The 19,016-nt window shown below is 42.4% G+C and overlaps 1 protein-coding gene across 3 annotated transcripts in view; it reads right to left on the bottom strand.

Moving 5' to 3' along the window:
* Nucleotides 1–19,016, bottom strand: part of LOC310680796 (phosphatidylinositol 3-kinase regulatory subunit gamma) — a 237,361-nt gene that overhangs the window by 167,580 nt on the left and 50,765 nt on the right. For 2 of the 3 annotated variants that reach the window (XM_083447786.1, XM_083447787.1), the window contains exon 5: nt 4,740–4,871. The exons of the other annotated variant lie outside the window; for it this stretch is intronic. In XM_083447786.1, the coding sequence (XP_083303912.1) occupies nt 4,740–4,871 (132 nt within the window). The remainder of the gene's footprint in view (nt 1–4,739; nt 4,872–19,016) is intronic. 3 annotated transcript variants of the gene reach the window in all.

Here is a 19,016-nt window from a genome sequence, read left to right on the forward strand (position 1 = left end):
ACTGTAGGCAGATTTGTCTGCTGGCTTGAATCATTGCCAGCTTTTCTTTCAGGAAACAAAAGTGGTACCACGTTGCAAATGCTTCACACAGCATTTCCTTGTGCTCATTTGCTTTCATCTGACTGGATCTTTAATGGATATTGTGAAGGAATAGGTTTTTCATCTTCCTTGGGAAGAGGATGGAGCCTTGTTATTACAATAATTAAGACAATTTTAGCAGGAAAATTCTGGACAAGGAAAAAAATTGTATCCAAATGTTGGCTTAGGTGCTTATAAATACTTTTGGATGTTGGAACCAGATTTTTAAAAGAATGTATTTTGGCTGGACCCAGCTGAAAGGATTCTGCCTTTGAAAGACCTTGGGAATGCAGGAGGAAAACTGCAGCTTTCGGTGGTATGGAACAAATTGTAACCATGTAAGCCAGTCCTACTGCTGGTCTGTGAAGTGAAGTTCTTCCCTCTCTCCTTCCACACAGGAATCGTGCATTGGATTGGTGATGCTCCACAAAGGAACAGAATGAGGCTGCTGAGATTAAGAAAGTTTGGTGGGAGGGGAGAGGGAGATGGGGAAAAATAATGATAATAATCCAGGCCCGAATTTTTGTGTAACAGACCTGTGAACTCAGTTCTGGCACTGAAAGCAAATTTATGGGCTGAGCATATGCCTGAAACCTGCAACAGCAAGAGAACTAAACTCTTGCAACAGCTTCACATTACTAGATGTGCATTTGTCTTGACTCGGAGACACATACTGCAACTTGGAAGACAATCAGAGTTCAGTACTTTGCATGCATGCAGTTGTAGGGTTCCAGTTGGAATTCTCCTCCACCTTGCTGTAAGAACTTAAGGAACTCTGATTAGACACAGGCTGTGTACACATCATACATTTAAAGCACACACATCCCAATAATCCTGGGAACTGTAGTTTGTTATGAGTGCTGGGAATTGTAACTGTGTGGTGGGCAAACTACAGTTCCCAGAATTATTGTGGTGGTGGGGGGTGGGTTTTAAATGTATGGTATGTATTCAGCTGATGAGATACACTTTATTACCAACCACAGTCAGCACAAGGTGTGAAGCTGAAGTGACACTGTCCATTTCTGACAACATCACTGACCCAAGGGCGCTCTGCTAAGATGTTGGCCTTAGCTTCTACTTTCTCAGCTTTATGGAGCTTGAGTCAACATGCCTAAGCTCTGGCAGAGTTTTTCCAAAATAAGTAACATATAAGGTACACCTTTAAAATAGCTGTGCTCTTACAGAACAAAGATGATATATGTCAAATTTGATTCTAATCTGTTGGCAGTAGTAATGATCACAAAATTACAACGGGCTGGAAGTGATACCAATTTGCCCGTAACTGGTTCAGGGCAAGGAAATGATCCAAAATAAGCAATCTGTAGGCAAAAAGCAGGCGTCTGCATGCTTACCAGATTCTGGATCCATTCCTGTTGATTGCAAATGGATGCTGGCATAGCGCTCATGCTGTATTTCTGCATCCAGCACTTAGTATCATAAACAGAGTTTCTGTTTGCTGGATCAGGGCCACAGGCCCAGCACTGAGTAAAAGTTCTTGGCTCTGTCAGTTTTGACCACCAGCAGTCACCTGTTTAGAAAATGGAAGGAAGGAAGGAAGGAATCCAGGAAACCCTCCAACAGGTGAATTGCTCTGACAAAAGTAACAGCAGCAACCTTCTTTGGTTTGGTGGGCTCATGCATGTAGATTTTTATACAGAGCAGTATGAGCTAGAACTGTCTATATCAATGCTTGATGGACAATACAGATGCATTTTTAGGAGATGGTTACCAGTAATGCATACAAAGTAAGTGGCAAACTGTCTCTTCTCATCATATTTTATGTGGGGATGTCATTAATCATACTGGGTCTAAGTTCCCGGTTTGTAAATTGGAGAATTATTTTTGGCATCTCTCAGGAGGCAGAACACATAAGATAGATGAAGACGAGGGTGCTTAGGAGGCTTGCTGCTTATAGGTCTACAGTAATAGAAAGTATCATTAAGCATTATTATTAGCTATTATTTTTATAGCATTCTTTTAAAAACGCATGCATTTTACAGGGGCTTTGGAATCAAGTAGCTAAGATTCTTCTGCTGATCACTGAAAAGCCAAAGTCTCCTCTTCTGAGTTCTGCTTCTTTTAACTTTCACAGTTTCAAGTATTTGGCCTGAAGCTTCCAACAAATAATTCCAGTAAAATCTAAATCTAAACACAGAAACTTATTTATATATAGGGCCAAGGAGAAGAAGAGGAGGAGGAAGAGGAGGAGAATAAAAAAACGCCCCGCAAGAACTAAGAGGGGCTTCCAACTTGTCAAACTAAAAAAGGCCCCAGAGATTTTTCTATGCCCATATAAAGCCAAAAAAGGACTCGTTTGCAGTTAAAACCCTACCAGGCAGCTCAGCCAAAAAATTACAATAACACTTTCTTTCTAGGCCAGTATCACAGGGACTTGGCAGCCACTTGGGCTTCTGGCCTGGAGTAACATACACGGTCTGAGCTTATATCCTTTTCAGTGCTTGAGGCAGCAGCACCATGTCTCCTGGTGTGTCCGGACTACTAAGAATAGGAAGAATGTGAACTGGAATTTGGACAGGGCTCTTTACAGTTTCCAGTCTCCTTCTTAATTTCTCCCAACGCTATAAACTCCTGACTGTCTCCAGCACAACAACATTGATGTTCAGCTGGCCGTTGGCTGTCACCACCACCACCGCTACCACTTATCAACATGCTCATGCACTAAGTTGGAGCACCCACCATGTATACAGGCAAGTTGAAAAACACAACACTGGTCTGAAGCCAACAACTGCACAGCCCCACACCCAGCACAGAAGCTTCAGGCAGGGGAGTTACATTTAATAAATTGATTTTGCCTTTATTGGTTCTTTGTAGCACAGGAATTCTATTAAACTCGAATGGAACTGGAACGAGAGACATGCCTAGCCTCCACCTCGTTACTTTACTTTTGCCATCTCATTTCTTTGAAAGGGCAGGGATGATGCAATAAATGGAAACTGAATCAGGGCAGGAAAGTGTGGTGCAAATCTAAACAATAGGTAAATCAGCCGTCAAAGCTTGCCAAGACCACCTCCTTTGTTCTTAGAACACACGCAGAAAGTTATCTAATCCACACCTGAAGGGAGCTATTTGGCACATTTTAAAAGAAATAATTGTCAATAGCGTCCAGTGCATTGGGACATGCTGCTTTTCCTGGTGGCGAAGGAAAATAAAGGGAATCTATGCACTGCCTCCTACAATGGAAAGCTCAGCACTTTCTTCTGCAGAGGGGAAATAAATACCTTGTTGGGAGTTTGACCAGAGAAATGGCCAGAGGGGAAGTGGTGGAACAGCCCTCCTTCTCCTGCCATTATTCTGCTTAAACCTGCAACTTCCCAAGTTTGTTTTCCCCCTGCTTCTTTTTCTTTTACAAAGGTGGAAGAAGGATACATGTAATAGCATGTCCCAACTAGTTTGGACCTTAAGGTAAGCTCCTCCATATACTAACCCACAACCACATCTCATGCATTAACCCTTGCTGTTCAGAATATATTTCCCTATGAGTAGACGAGAGGTGGACCTACCCAGGCAGCCTGATAAACAGAACAATAAAACATTCTAGGAACAAACCTGGGAAGCTGCCTTATACCAAGCCAGATCATCTAGCTCAGTATGGTCTGCATTGAGGGGCAGCGGCTCTCCAGGCAGGGCTCTCTTTCAACCCTACCTAGAGATGCTTTGGACGTGCAGCTTGCAATGCAGATGCTCTATCACTGAGCTATAATTGTTTAAGAAGTGAGCCAAGCTACGTGCTGGAAAGAAGGGCAATCCTCATTCCGCCCCCCCCCCAAGAAAAACACAGCATTCCTACTACTGAATCTGTTAAAGCTCCTCCCCATCTCATTTCATTAGCAGCATGAACTCTGTACAGGACAGGCCTAGATCTCATTTTGATTTATCTGCCAAAGCCACATTATCAGTTGGCTTGGGATGGGGTGACTTTAAGACAAGTCAGCATTAGAGTTGCACATTTTAATTGGCAGATCCATCAACTCAAGCTTTAGTTGAATGATCAGTGGGAGCTAACTTTAACTAGTGGTTCTGAAAACTAAAGCTCTTTGGTTTATTTTTTATGTTACCTTTGGTTTTGGTGTTTTATTGCAATTATGGGTTTCAAAACATTAAGACTGTATTTCCTTCTTAACAATGAGTGGTGATTTTTGTTTATTAGATTGTAAATTACCTTATGCTGTATTACATCAAGTAGATTGCAATTTATCTTACATGACATTAAGTAAAATATACCTATACTGTGCTTTATGCCATTTTATTTAAATGCAACTGATTAATTAATAAGCTAATCCATTAAAAGGCAGGTGATCAATAAATTAAAACACCTTCATCAAACCACATCCTTACTGCAGCCAGAGACTAAAAACCACTAGTGAGGAATGTTGCTGCCTCAATCACAACAGCCCTCACTGATCCATGAATACAAGAGCACAACAGGCTTCCACACATTAATTCAAATTATCACAGCAATATTTAAAGAGAGAGACGTATAAAGTTATAACACTACTACCCAACTGCAGCCCCTTTGAAAATACAATAGGATTGAGTCCGATGCATCTAGTCAGGCAGCTTTCCCTTGATTTCCTGAAACACAACAGAACTCTGGAATATGAAGCTTTTAAAATGGTAGAAAGGAAATAGCAGGCATTTACCTTGAACTATGTAAAGTAATTCACTGTAGGTTGCTGGGTGAATCACGGGGCAAGGGAGCTCCTGAAGGTAGTGCCTGAGCATTTCACCTAACGTCTGCCCATCAAACTGGTCCAGATCAACAGATCCCAAGTCTGGAAGAAGAAAAGCAGGGGAGGTTATCCTACAGAGTGCCCTTGCAACTGGGGGTAGGGAGGAAATTGAGCTGTTTGTACAGAAGGAACCTAGCATTGGATTGCAAATCCTGATGTCGGAGAACAACGTGAACCGTATACCAAGAATGCCTCTTTCTGCATTCATTTTGAATTTACTCATCAAGAGCTTCTGTACTGGGCTGCTTCTTGGATACTAAGAGATCTGAAAAGCACTGATGGATGTGAAGGACTTCTAATATCCTGCATTTTCTGGAGAAAAATGCTGAAACAAGCATCCTATTCAATATACCACTAATTCATATAAAGGGACACAATATATCTCAATTTAAAAGGTGGGGTGTGTGTGTCCCATTTTGAACACAGTACTTATTTTGACTTACCAGAATGGAAGGAAACAAAAGTCTCCCCAACTAGTATAAAACTAGAAAATTATCACTTTCCAGTCTACCATAAGTCACAAAAGTAGAGGATTATTATGTGTAACAAAACATAATTCACCAACAACTGGAAAAAGTGTTATTTTACAGCTGCACATATACTTTTTCTTGGTATACACATACACAGAGATGCAAATGTCATATAAATCACTGAATCTGCTCACTTTCTAAAAAAGCTTGACTTTAAACTCTATATTTGAGTTCTTGCAAACACAGAGTACAATCCATCTTGGATTGTCAGGTTCTGGTCCTCAGACTTGGGATTGTAGCCTTAAAGACCAAGGATGGTCCCAGCAGGACCGAGGCTGTAGTCACCTGATAGGTGTGTGTGTGTGTGTGTGTGTGTGTGTGTGTGTGTTGTCTCAAGTATCTCTTTCTAGCTACTCTCCGGTCCAAAATGCTAATTGCCCTGCTTCCATTGTGTTTTCAAACAAATTTATGATGCTTATGTCTACCTCTCGGTTGATCACCCAAACAGAGAGAATAAAGAAGAGCATAATGGGGAAAGGGGAAGGAGCTGAATTTTAGAATGAAGAGAATGGGAATGGGAAACAAAAAACAGAGTGTCCTCTTGATTCTGCCTCTCATCCTGATATATAGAGACACGGGAAGCTGCCTTACACCAGCTCAGACCATTTGTCCATCCTGATCAGAATTGACTGAGCTGCTCACTGGGGTCTCTGGCAGAGGTTTAGAGATGCCAGCCAAACAACCTGGGTCTCTTCGCATGCAGAGCACGTGCTCTGCCACTGAGCCATGGTCCCTCCCTACTTTTCCTGGAGATGCTGCAAAGGAGAGTAAAACTGTAAAACTCAGGATCAAAGCATAAGATGACCTGGCAACTCTACATTCAGCAAACTAATGTTACTTTAAATCTAATAGGCACCATCTATAGAATGAAAAACATGCTTAAGTTTCTACCATCAAAGATTGGTAGCATTTAAAAGTTGTTATCTTTGGCTGGGTTGTGCCCAGAACATTTTTGGCAAGGAGCGGGAGTGATGGTGTAGGTAAGGAGATGGTGTGGGTACTAGAGATGTGTGGAGAGCGGGATACATCATGGCAACCATGAAGAAGAAACAAGAAGCCATTCAGCAGAAGCTCTACCCACTGAAATCTTTTGTAGAGATGCTCGCTTGAGCAATATACCCATCTTATTTTTGCAACCATATATGCCTTAATAATGAGAAGTGAGTTTTCATTTGGGAATCAACACCAGCTGTCAGACTGTATGCTGAGTCCATGAAATAAACAGCACAAGCAATTACAAAAGGACAAATGACTCCTCCTATTTTCGATGATTGTAATATGCCCCTGTAAAATAATGGCTCATTTTTCAATACAAATTCATTCACTCTCAAATTTTATAGCAAATTTCAAGTGGTCGCTTGTAATTAGGTTGCTAATTATAATAAACCATCATTCATTAAAAATTAATGTTGCCTCCACTTATTTTGGGGAATTCACCACAGAAACCATTTCTTATCTATCATATACAGTGGTACCTCGGGTTAAGAACTTAATTCGTTCCAGAAGTCCGTTCTTAACCTGAAACTATTCTCAACCTGAAGCACCACTTTAGCTAATGGGGCCTCCTGCTGCTGCCGCACTGCTGGAGCACGATTTCTGTTCTCATCCTGAAGCAAAGTTCTTAACCCGAGGTACTATTTCTGGGTAGCGGAGTCTGTAACCTGAAGCGTATGTAACCTGAAGCGTATGTAACCCGAGGTACACTGTATTACTGAAAACAGGAAGGGGCCATTTCCAAGATATCAAAATTTTTGAAAAGCAATTTTGGGATATATATATATATTAAAAGGATTGTATCAACAAAGACTGGCTCTTTTTCCTTAGAGAGGAACCTATAATTTGCCCAAAAATAAGAACTGACAATTAGAAATGGCAAGTGACCACAAACCATGGGGACACCTAATTATATCCCCTGTGTCCTACATGTCACCCCTTGGAAACGGGGTGTGACGCAAAACTCAGCCTCAAGGCCACTAGTTCCGTGGAACCATTTATGTGTCTAAGCCACTGCATACCGCCCATGCAGGGGGATTTCCATCCCAATGATCTCCACAGACGTTTAGAGCCTTTTGACACAATCACCCTACCCCTCGAATGCCAGAAGCACATTTTAACCATTGCACAATAGTCCTGGGGAAGCAATGTGACCCACCAGCCTGATTGCTAAAGTTTGTCTAGCTTGCTGTAACAGGCTTCCAATTTCTAAGAGTGCCCAGAACTTTACTTTGAGGTCACACTCTAAGTTTATAGATATTTCTCTTCTTCACTGCAAAAGATCATTCATCCCCATCCTAGTTTCTATTTGTTGCTTAAATCAGCCTAGAAAGTATTGTGAATATTAGACAAATTTCGTCGTTCCTGCCAAAGGATCCCATGGAGGGTGTCAAGTAACCACTGCCCTTTCTGGTTCTACCTGATCACTCCACAGTTTAGGGTAAGTTGCTGTGGGCAGATGCTTCAATTAGGACCTCCCTCCTTATTGCTAACTAGAGTCGAGTGCAAAGTGGTGGTTTGAGGGGGAGAAGCCAGTTACTTTCTGCACCCCATGAGGCATATCCCAAGATAACTGCATAAAACCACACACACAGCCAAATCTCTGTGTGGGTTACCACAGACTAGGGTTTCTAATAGCATAATGTATCTGGGGAAGAGTTTTTGTTGTGTGTCTCCTAAAGTTAAGCAACTAGAAGTCAGAAATTTTTGGTAGTCTGCTCAAAATCATCTAGCAATGTAACATCTTGGTTCAAAGTACACTTCATTTGCAGGGAAACAAAGGAATTCTTAAATTAGCATAGTTTCTCTGATGGGCTTTTCACAATTCTCTTCTCATAAAACTTCTGGGAAGGCTTGTAGCTAACTTCTGGTCCAAATCACTGTGGGTGATGAACACCCTTTGCTGACCTACTCCTTAAAAAACCAGGACTCTGGCTTCTCATATGTTGACCCAGCTTGTGTCCTATGTGTTGCTATAATAATGGAATCGACTTCTTTATTCTGCTTCATTTGTTCTCTCAGAGAACACGTACTGGCATATTTGCCTCTGCAAACGTTATAAAATGATGTGATAAGAATCTGGAACAAACAAACTTCACTTAACACTGTGCAACTGATCTCAACATGGTTGCTGCTGCCCTGCATTTCAGATCCCTTCTGGTGTTCCCTAGAACTGCTTCCTTCTATGGACCTGCTCATGAGACACTTTGGTTTCTAATATCAATAAAGCTGAAGCAGATGAGAGCTGATGGCCTGCATTTGATGTCCCAAACATGGCTCTGAAAAATGGGTGCTTAAAAAAAATCTAGTACCCTATAATTACAGATACACGGCCCTTGCTTCTTTCTACCGTTTGATAACACAGTTGATCTCTTCGTTAGATTTTTAATAGTCTTTGTTTATTTTTGTTTGCATCTCACATTATATTGATTTCCAAAACTAAACTTTTTATATTAAAAAAAATGTATTATTGTGCTGATGTTTTTAAGCCAAGGATAGAGAAGCTGTGGCCCTCCAAGTATTATTGGACTCCCATGAGCCCCAAGCAGCACAGTCAGTCATCGGGGATGATGCTTGCAGTCTAGCAATATGTGGGGAACCCCAGGTTCTCTATCCCTCATTTAAGTCATTTGTGCCAACCTATGTTTAAATGCTCCGTTATAAACACTTCTGGCACCCAGATTTTCATAGGAAAACTGAGGCACCTCCAAATGCCTAAAGGCAGCTAGTATTAATTTTAAAATAAGATGCCAGTATAACTGATTCCTTATCTTTTGCTGTGCACACCTTTCAGCAAAAGGACATGAGGGTTTTCTCTTGGGTTAGCATCAGTAGCTAATCTCTCATTATGTCACCGATAGCATACAATGGATGATTGTGAAATATTAATAATAATAATCTGCAGTGGGAAATCTAGCAACCAAATCTCAAAACTCCTGTTTAAGAATGGCCAGCACTGCTTCACTTTCAAGATCTTGCATACAAATCACCTTATTTTGAATCTTCCAGGTTTGGGAATCAGAGGCTGCAGCTCAGCATTATTCCCCCCCCCCCTTTTTCCAGGCCTAAAGATACTTCCCATGGAAAGGGACTGAAGGAAGAACTGTGGCTCTCACTGCTGATTTCTTTGGCCAAAGCCTGAATGTATTTAGAAAGGACTCTGTCCATTTCCTTGAGGCTGACTGTTTGGTTGTACTTTAATAAGCTGGATCACCTGCGTGGAAAGTACAGGGAAGCGCTGGGGTCAGAGGAAGGCTGAGGACAGCAAATCCTGACTTTGGTATAAATGAAGTCTTCTGACGGTGGAACTAATTTGCTCATGTTCCCCTGTGGGCTGCCAAAGTAAAATTTGGACAACAGCTTCAGTATTCCATTCTGAAAGGTAGCTGGTTAAATGCGTTGGGGCTGAAGAAGAAAAAGTCAGCGTTTCTAAGTGCCTAAAAAGGTTTGCTGCCCCACCCCTTCAGACAGTGCTGAACAGAAAGGGGGAAGAAAATATCCCGGACTAGGGATGGATCGAGCCACCAATTTCAGATACTTCTGTTTCTTATTTTTCCAATCTTAACTTCAGGTCTCCTCATTTCTGAAGCAATCCACAATTTTTAAAAATCCTTTTGAAGATTCGCCAGCTTTTTAGTGTGAATTTTTGCTAGAAATATGTTTTCGTCTGCAGTTTTGAATAATGTACATATTTTTGCAAGCAATTTCTCCTAATAAAATCTATTTCTGTATGTTATTTCACCAATGTATTCATTTTTATGCACACTTTTACCTTATACAAGCATCGGTTCACGGAGAAATGCATTGCAAAATTTGAAATTGAAAGTTTGAATTTCGAAGGACGGCTGTGTTTCAGTTCTCATATTGCTTCGTTAAGCGCAAATTTGATAATTTGCCTTTAAATGTGAACTGAACCCATTTTCCTCCCATCCCTACCCCAGATTGAATCTGCAGCAGTAAAACCTCTAACCCAGCAGCTGGATACATCATCTTATAGTCTAGGGTTCCCGCAAGTGTGACCACGAACCTCATTGCAGTCTCTTTGGGAAAACAGCAAACTTTGGCAGGCTTTTTTTTCTCTTCATAGACCGTGAGAAAGCTTGCAGCAGAGTCACGTCGGGGATACTGGCCTGCCCTGGCCAAGTATGGCACAGATTAAGCAATGTGGCTTTGCTTTTGAGCTGTTTTCCCAGAAGCAAAATACAGAAGTCTGGAAGTGGGTATGAAACAACAAAACAAAAAGCATCGTGTTTACGTGTTATAAAGGGCCAGAACAGTAGTTCACAGAGAATTTCTGTGCATGAGGTGAAGTAATGTCTTTCACATTTTGTGAAGGCTAATCCCCTACTCTTCAACTTAAGTTAAGGGTTGCCACGGCTACTGCTACCTGCATACCTGACCAACAGAACTACAATCTCACTACAGTGGTACTTCTGGTTAAGAACTTAATTCATTCCAGAGGTCTGTTCTTAACCTGAGGTACCACTTTAGCTAATGGGGCCTCCTGCTGCCGTCACGCCATTTCTGTTCTCATCCTGAAGTAAAGTTCTTAACCCAAGGTACTATTTTCTGGTTAGTCTGTAACCTGAAGCGTTTGTAACCCAAAGCGTTTGTAACCCGAGGTACCACTGTACAATGGTACCTTGGTTTAAGAACAGCCCTGTTTACAAACTATTCGGTTTACAAACTCCGCAAAACCGGAAGTAGTGTCCCAGTTTGCAAACTTTACCTCGGTCTAAGAATGGAAGCTGAACAGTGGAAGGGCACCGGCGGCGGAAGGCCTCATTAGGGAAAGCGCACCTTGGTTTAAGAACAGTTTCAGTTTAAGAATAGACTTCCAGAATGGATTAAGTTCGTAAACCGAGGTACCACGGTACTGAGATACAGAAACATGTCAACTCATCCATACTAGCAGTCATTCCTTGAGGTTAGCTGTTCATCTGAATCCACCCATGGTCTATCAAGGCTTCTAAAGAGAAAAGCCAAGATGCAGCAGTGGTCCAAATGCCTCCCCTTCTCTGCCTTTGCTGGCGTTCGAACAAGTGCCACGATACATTACAAATCTCTCATGCAGGAGGGGCAGAAACCCTGGCATATGTAGCTTCCCAACAAGGAATGAAAAATATTATTGATCCCATCTGGAGTGGTATCCCTAAGGCCCTTTCTGCATGATTCAATCAGCTTTTTGCACAAAAAAGTTCATACGTCTCCCAGCAAGGTAGTATTTCTGCCCCCCCCCCCAAGATATATCCCAAAGTGTAATATGGGACAATGCAGTACCTCCCCTAGACAGCATCTTCATTGCCATCATGTTTGCCATGCAAATTGTTGTGTGATGTGGGTCACCATCATATATATTATTTAAGATCTGTGATGACCAAGAGGCTTAAACCAAGGGCCTGAGGATCGGACCAATGCACTGGAAATTACTGAGGTTTTGGAAGAATGAGGATTGTCTCTGCACGCCACATGATGGTCAAGGTGAAAATACCGATTTAGAAGCAGCCCTAGAGGGTCTTTCTTTCTTTCTTTTTAAATTACATTTATTTGTCAAAGACACCCATTGTGAACCTCATGGCTGATGAGGGGAGGTTGAATCTGCACCTTCCCAGCCCTAGTATGACACTCTCTCTATAGCCACTACACCACAGTAGCCTCCTGGTTAGGTGAGACAGTTTTTAGTTTCAGAATCTTGCAGTTTGGAACTAGAGTTATAAGCCATCTGAATAAATGTTATGAAGTTAAATCTATTAAAGTTTGCATAAAGTTGTATCTGGGTAAAAAACAGTGGATAGAACCCAAGATAGTGCTAAGGGGAACACTGCGTCAGCACAAGGATTTCTGCTTGCGCAGTAGAATGTTCTCCCACTCTCGTCCCCAAACACCACACCTAAATCTCTTTAGGGGTTCCCCTTGGAGTAGATTTGAGGATGGTATGGAGCACGCATGAGGGAAAGAGAGAGGGGAAACGCCGTTGTGCAAGTGGATATCTGTCTCTGGTGGGACTTCTTAGCAGAATACCATCCAATATTTCTGAGGCAAAGAAGCATACTTCCTCCCCCTACCATTCTTTAGATAATACACACACGTATTGAAGGCAGCATCATTGTAGAGGAGGCATTCCCTCTTATGTGAGAGAAAAGGGGCGTGCTTTTTCCTTATCTGCAGTATTTGTATGGGTGTCATATTTTGAAAAGCCTTCTGTGTGATTAAACAGGGGGCACCTTTTAGTTGATTAAATGGTTTTAATAACTGAAAAAGTGGCAACCTTACATTGGACCTGTCTGCCATGGTTATCCACCCTTATGCCTCTATAAACACACCAGAATAATCACAACTTTCTAAAATGTGCCCCTTTCTCCACATATTGCTGCCAAGTTGGATGTTTCTCATTGCTCTGAGGCTGCAGGAACACAGGAAAGATATTAAAAGTCTAAGGGATGGAATTTTATATTATCAAATGTGGTGTGTAAGGATGGCAACAGTTGTCACTTTGGATTCCTTTTGGCTGCTTGTTGGGGAGAAAACGACACACTGCTCAGTACATTCATTAAAGCACCTTTAAATCCCGTTGATTTCAACAGATGAGTTAATTATGTGCATAATTCTCTTATGTGGCACAAAAGTGCTTAACATCAGCTGGATTGTGTCCAAAGTGTTTAACAATCCCAAGATTGTGCAGCTTTAAGATTATCAGATGTCTCTAAGGGCCAGCTCACATTATACAGCAGTAAATTAAGGTTTGCCACTCTATGATACATGCAGGAGGGAGCCATAGGCAATCCTGGGTCCCTGGCATGTCTATGATTTACAGATTACTTTTTTAGATGTCCACATAAACATTTTACAGGTACTTCTTAAAAGGTAAAAATTTAGTGACTCTCATAATAAAATATCCAAGTTCTACTACACTATCACTGCTGTTGCCTGTTTCAGAATACTAAAGCTCTATAAAACTGTGGAACAGATGCCACAACTCCACAGTACCCCTTATATTTGAAATTTTGCACTGGCAACTCTACATGGGCCCCTGATCTCTTGCATTCAGAACAGTGGACTCCCCGTTGGTCTAAACAACAGCTTTCAGATTTAAATATTTGATTTAGAGCCCTTCCTTTCCCTTTCCTCTAGCCAAAAAATGAGAAAACAAGTCCTGTTATTTTTCTCCTAATCCCCTTTCATGCACATCCCTCTTGTGGGGGGGGGCACCTTTAATTATGGGATCTCTATTTTTCTTTGTCTCTGGACAAGAGTGGGAGGAGGAAGAAATGTTGCCTTTCTTTGCTCTACACAGTAATTTTGACCAGGTCTCCCGATGTGGAAATAATGGGTGGCAATTATTTATCTTCCTCCCCTGGGTAGTCATTTTGTGCATAATTTCCCATTTTCTCATCTGAATTTACACTTGAAATAATTACTGTAGACTGCCTGAAACAACTGTGGATCAGTGATCATCAAGTTTCAAGTGATATGATGACCTGAAGCCAAATAATCTCTCAGTATCCCATCAGATAATATCAACAATATGAAGGACTTCTGTTTGCTTCACTATGTCTTTGTTAAGTCCCTTCCAAAGAACATTAGCAAGTGCATGAAATAAAGACCCAGAATATCTGCCTATTAGGTGTAATGGTGCAGAATGGAACATCAGATGAAGAACAACAGCAAAGCCCTTAACACCTCTGTGTTGGCAGCTTTCTTTTTTACTACAGTTGCTTCATTTCTGGACCAAAAGGTCTTCAGCTCTGTTCCCCACAAGACACACTGTATTTTATGTGCTGCCTATAGACACCTGAACTCTTTCTTGAAGCAAGTTCTTAATGGAGGCACAGTTACGGTTATCCATTAGCATAAATGGCATCCATTGTGGGGAACTGAAAAGAGAATGATCAGCCTGGCCCTTGTGTTTGAAAGTACAAGATCATAAAAATAAAGCAGCAGCTATTTCTAGCACTGTGCTGAAATCTGCCCTCCAGTTTCTCAAAAGTTTTATTCCTCTGTGGGGAAAAAAAAGCTTCAACTTCATTTCTTTATTTGCTCCATTCTTAGGGCATTTGAGAATTTCTTTAGAATTTTGGTCAGTGCAGGGCTTTGAGCTTACAATATTGTTGTGAGGTGGTTGAGGGCACGAAGCATACTTTTTTCCTTTCGAGTAAACATTTCTCTAGCTCTCTGCAATCTTCCTGGCTGCCCAAATTTCTGAGTGTTTCCCACTGGACTTTGATTGAAGCATTCACTGGTGAGGAGGAAGGAAGGAACTCACAAACACCCATTGACCACCTTAAAAATAAGGTTAGCACATCCAAAACGCTGCATCTCACCTGATGAGAATTTCACCAATATTTTCTCTCCCCTTTGATAATTTCTGGATGCAATTTCTTTTTTCATTAAATGATAGAGAAAGGTTGGATAGATTTTCAGCATGTTGTTGTTGTTGTTTAGTCATTTAGTTGTGTCCGACTCTTCGTGACCCCATGGACCAGAGCACGCCAGGCACTCCTGTCTTCCACTGCCTCCCGCAGTTTGGTCAAACTCATGCTGGTAGCTTCGAGAACACTCTCCAACCATCTTGTCCTCTGTCGTCCCCTTCTTGTGCCCTCAATCTTTCCCAACATCAGGGTCTTTTCCAGGGAGTCTTCTCTTCTCATGAGGTGGCCAAAGTATTGGAGCCTCAGCTTCACGATCTGTCCTTCCAGTGAGCACTCAGGGCTGATTTCCTTAAGAATGGAGAGGTTTGATCTTCTTGCAGTCCATGGGACTCTCAAGAGTCTCCTCCAGCACCATAATTCAAAAGCATCAATTCTTCGGCGATCAGCTTTCTTTATGGTCCAGCCCTCACTTCCATATATCACTACTGGGAAAACCATAGCTTTTACTATACGGATCTTTGTTGGCAAGGTGATGTCTCTACTTTTTAAGATGCTGTCTAGGTTTGTCATTTTCAGCATAGCACTGGTTATTCCCCTCCTTAGCTGGGAATCATATGTGAAAATAGAAAACTTGGGGTAAATTATCTTCTAACAGCTGCAGCATCATCTCGACAAGGGCACTTCTGGAGAAGCATTTGACCATCTTTTGCCTGAGCTTCCATTGTGAAAGAAAGTTGAGCAACTGGGCTGCCTCCTGCCCATACAGATCACCCTTCCTGGTAAACACTGCTCTTAAGGCCTTTTCTTGTTTACAGCACATGTAGACTGCTGTGGAGCACATATGCTTCCATTATATTCCCCCCAAACCCAACCCATGCCTCAGTTATCATGCCCGACATACCTTCGCACAGATTCCACCATTTGGGAAGGAATGATGCAAGCTTTGAAAACACTAACCAAGGCACTTTTCAAAGGTTGTGGGATTTCAAATAAATCAAACCCATCCTTTTTTCTGACATTCACAGAGCAGCTTTTCCCACAAACCTAATCCCTGATATTCCAGTTCCCATCATATCATGAACAAGCTAAACAGAGACCAATGGACGCTATGACAGGGCCTCTGCCAGGGCCTGCCTTTTAACTTCCAAGGTTATGGAAGGTGAAAGGTTCAACCTCAATATTGTACTTTAATAATATGATTAAAAAGAAGGAATTAAATGAAGACCAATCAGAAGCTAATCAAGCATCAACAAAGAAGAACCTCTCACTCTACATTGTCAAATGGCTGATATTCCTAACTTAAATATGGTGGCATCAAAAATAAACTACAGCTGTAGGTCAGGAGCTGCTAACACTAGAACAGCTGTCCTCTTGGTCTATGCCTTTTCCTGCCTTCCTAATGTTTAGCTGAAATCCCTTTTCTAGTAATTTGAACCTATTGGGTTTGGGTCCTTTGCTCCATCATTTTATGTAATTTAAATATGCATAAACTGCATGTTTCATATAAAAAATCAGGAATATTTTTTTTTTTTTGCTTTATTTCCCCCCCCCCCCCAAATCTAGGTGCGTCCTATGAGCCGGTGCGTCCTATAGGGCAAAAAATACGGTATTTTGTAAGAGAGAGACCATATATTGATAAAAGTGTTGTGGGTGCCAACACAAAATGGCAGAGAAGGAGCTGCTGGTTCTCTGTACCAGCCCTGATTGAGGCCTGCTCTAACATGTAGTTTGTGTGCTGCCTTTTATGACCTAAAACTAAATCCTACACTAAGCTTATATTTTTTTCAATTTTAAGGTGACTTTTCCATTAGCCAGGTCTTTATTGTCTACATCTTAGTTTCTTTATCCTCTCTCTGAAGATGGCATTTAATCTGTTTCTGGATGTGGTTTACTGTGCCCCCCCCCCCCGGCTGCCCTGCTAAGGTAACACAGAAAACTACATTTCTACATCAGCCTTTGCCAACGCAGTGCCCTCTGGATGCTTTGGACTGCAATGCCAAAGTTGCAGATTCAATCCCCGTATGAAACAGCTGCATATTCCTGCACTGCAGGGGGCTAGACTAGATGATCCTCAAGGTCCCTTCCAACTCTACAATTCTGTATTTCAATGTGTTATAAAACTCCTATTAGCATCCAGAGGGCACCAGATTGGTGAGGGCTAAAACCCCACAGTTTTAGCTAACGCTTTAATAAATAAATTGACGGTACCCTCTCCAAGCACAGTTGCCCAACTCCTTTGTTATATTGAGACTCTACTACTGGGACCAATACATTTCATCACAGGTCACTATTGTGGATGTGGTCTGTCCTTGGCCACATAACAGAATGACCTTTCTGCACTTTGGAATGGATTCACTTAGATCTCAAGCTGTCCCAAGCCAGATGGGCGGCATGGATCCCCTCCCTTTCCCTGGAGATCTTGATCCAGTCCCTGACCTGGAGGTTGTGTTTGGCAGCAATCCCTGGTGTGTAGCAAGCAGAAGACAAAGGGCAGCATTCATGCTTTGCCAGCCAGCAAGGATGACCAATGAAGTCATACTGGTACAGAAAGTGTTTTGTTCTGCTGGCCTCTGCGCCGGTGTGACTCTGCGATCGGGTGACCTGACGCTGCCCTGGGCTCAGCGCTGCCAGCGCCAGACGTAGGGAGACAACGTGATGAGTCACACTTTCATCTGATTTTTAAACTGACATCTAGACTCAGAAGTCAAAACAAGGGAAGCCTCATGATATCATCCCTCTGTGCAAAGTGGCTTTGAGTGTTACTCTCGTCTGTTTGAAGCCCACTTGGTTGCAGAACTGCGTGTTTCATCTGACAGGGCCCTTATGGCCTAGTTCTCATTCCTTGCCAATGGTCACTGAACAAGCCTTTGCCCACTATCACACCACCAACTGCCACATTTGTTGGGATTAGGGAAACCTTCTCTACTTGCTGCCTGCCCATCCTTGGTTAAGGGATTTGGGGGGAGTGGCTTCTGTCCGACACCCAGACAGGGGCTAAGGCCATACCACTCCTCAAACACGAACCCCTCAGGGGGTACTCCTATTTGATGTAGGTCATAGGACTCCCCCTAATGGTAGCTTGCCCTTAGATGCACTCTCAGCAGATGGGATGCAGTGATATCATCTGATATTGCCTGGCTTCACCCAGTGCCTATGCCAAACCACTCACATCTGTAACCAATAAAAGTTGTGGCCTATTCAATCCCATAAAACCATATGCTGTTGTCTTGTCTGGTTATTCACCCTTAGGAAACTGCGGGGTCACGGGGTCTTGGCACGCAATGGTGGATTCCACATTAAGGGTCATTAGGAAAGGGACGCTTAGAATACAGTGTTCACTTCTGGTCGCTACACCTGACAAAGGAAATTGCAGAGCTGGAAAAGGTGCAGCAAGGGGAAACCCATATGTCCAAGCGACTGGAGAAACTCTGAGGAAGGACTACAGTGTTTGGGGCTTTTTTAGTTTAGACCAAAGGCAAGTAAGATAGAGTCTAGAAAACTATGCTTGCTGTGAAGAAAAGGGAGAAAGTAAGTTTTCCTCCCTCTTATAAAACTAGATCTCAGGTTCATCCAATGAAGCTGAATGCTGGGAGAGCCAGGACGGACCAAAGGAGGCACTTCTTCACAAAGCACATGGTTAAGCTATGGAACTCCCTGCCACAAGGTACAGCAATGACCCCCAACTTGGATGGCTTAAAAAGGGGATTATATAAAATCATAGAAGATAAAATTAGCAATGCCTACTAGCAATGATGGCACCATTACCTCCAAGCAATGCGGTAGAATGCCTCTGAATACTAGTTGCTGGGATCACAAGGGGAAGAAGGCAATTGTGCTCATGTCCTGCTTGTGGGCACCTGGTTGGCTACTGCGAGAAGGAGAGGAGGATGCGGGACTAGAAGGGTCTTTGGTGTGATCCAGAGCAGGAGAGAGGGATTTCCCCATCAGCCTTGACCTCAATGTCAAGGGAAATAAGCCAGAAAATACCAGCCAACCTCCAGACAGTAATGCTAACCAGTTCATGTAATGATGTTGTGGGTGGATGATGCCAGGGTGAAAGGGTGTGTGTTTGGGTGTGGGAGTGCGACAGCATGAAAAGGAAGATCTATGCTATTTCAGAGAGTTCTTCTGAAAAGACAACGTAACTGAGCCTGCCCCTTCCGCTTCCTACATAACAACTTAATCCTCAGGCAGGAGCCACATGGAGATGGAAATGGCAGGATGGTTCTTCATCCAGTATGTTGGTAGAGAGTTTGCCACTGGGCCCTGGCTTTAATGAGGATTGACTAGATGGT

The sequence above is a fragment of the Podarcis tiliguerta genome (genome assembly GCF_965153285.1).
Source record: "Podarcis tiliguerta genome assembly, chromosome: 6".
Lineage (NCBI taxonomy): Eukaryota > Metazoa > Chordata > Lepidosauria > Squamata > Lacertidae > Podarcis > Podarcis tiliguerta.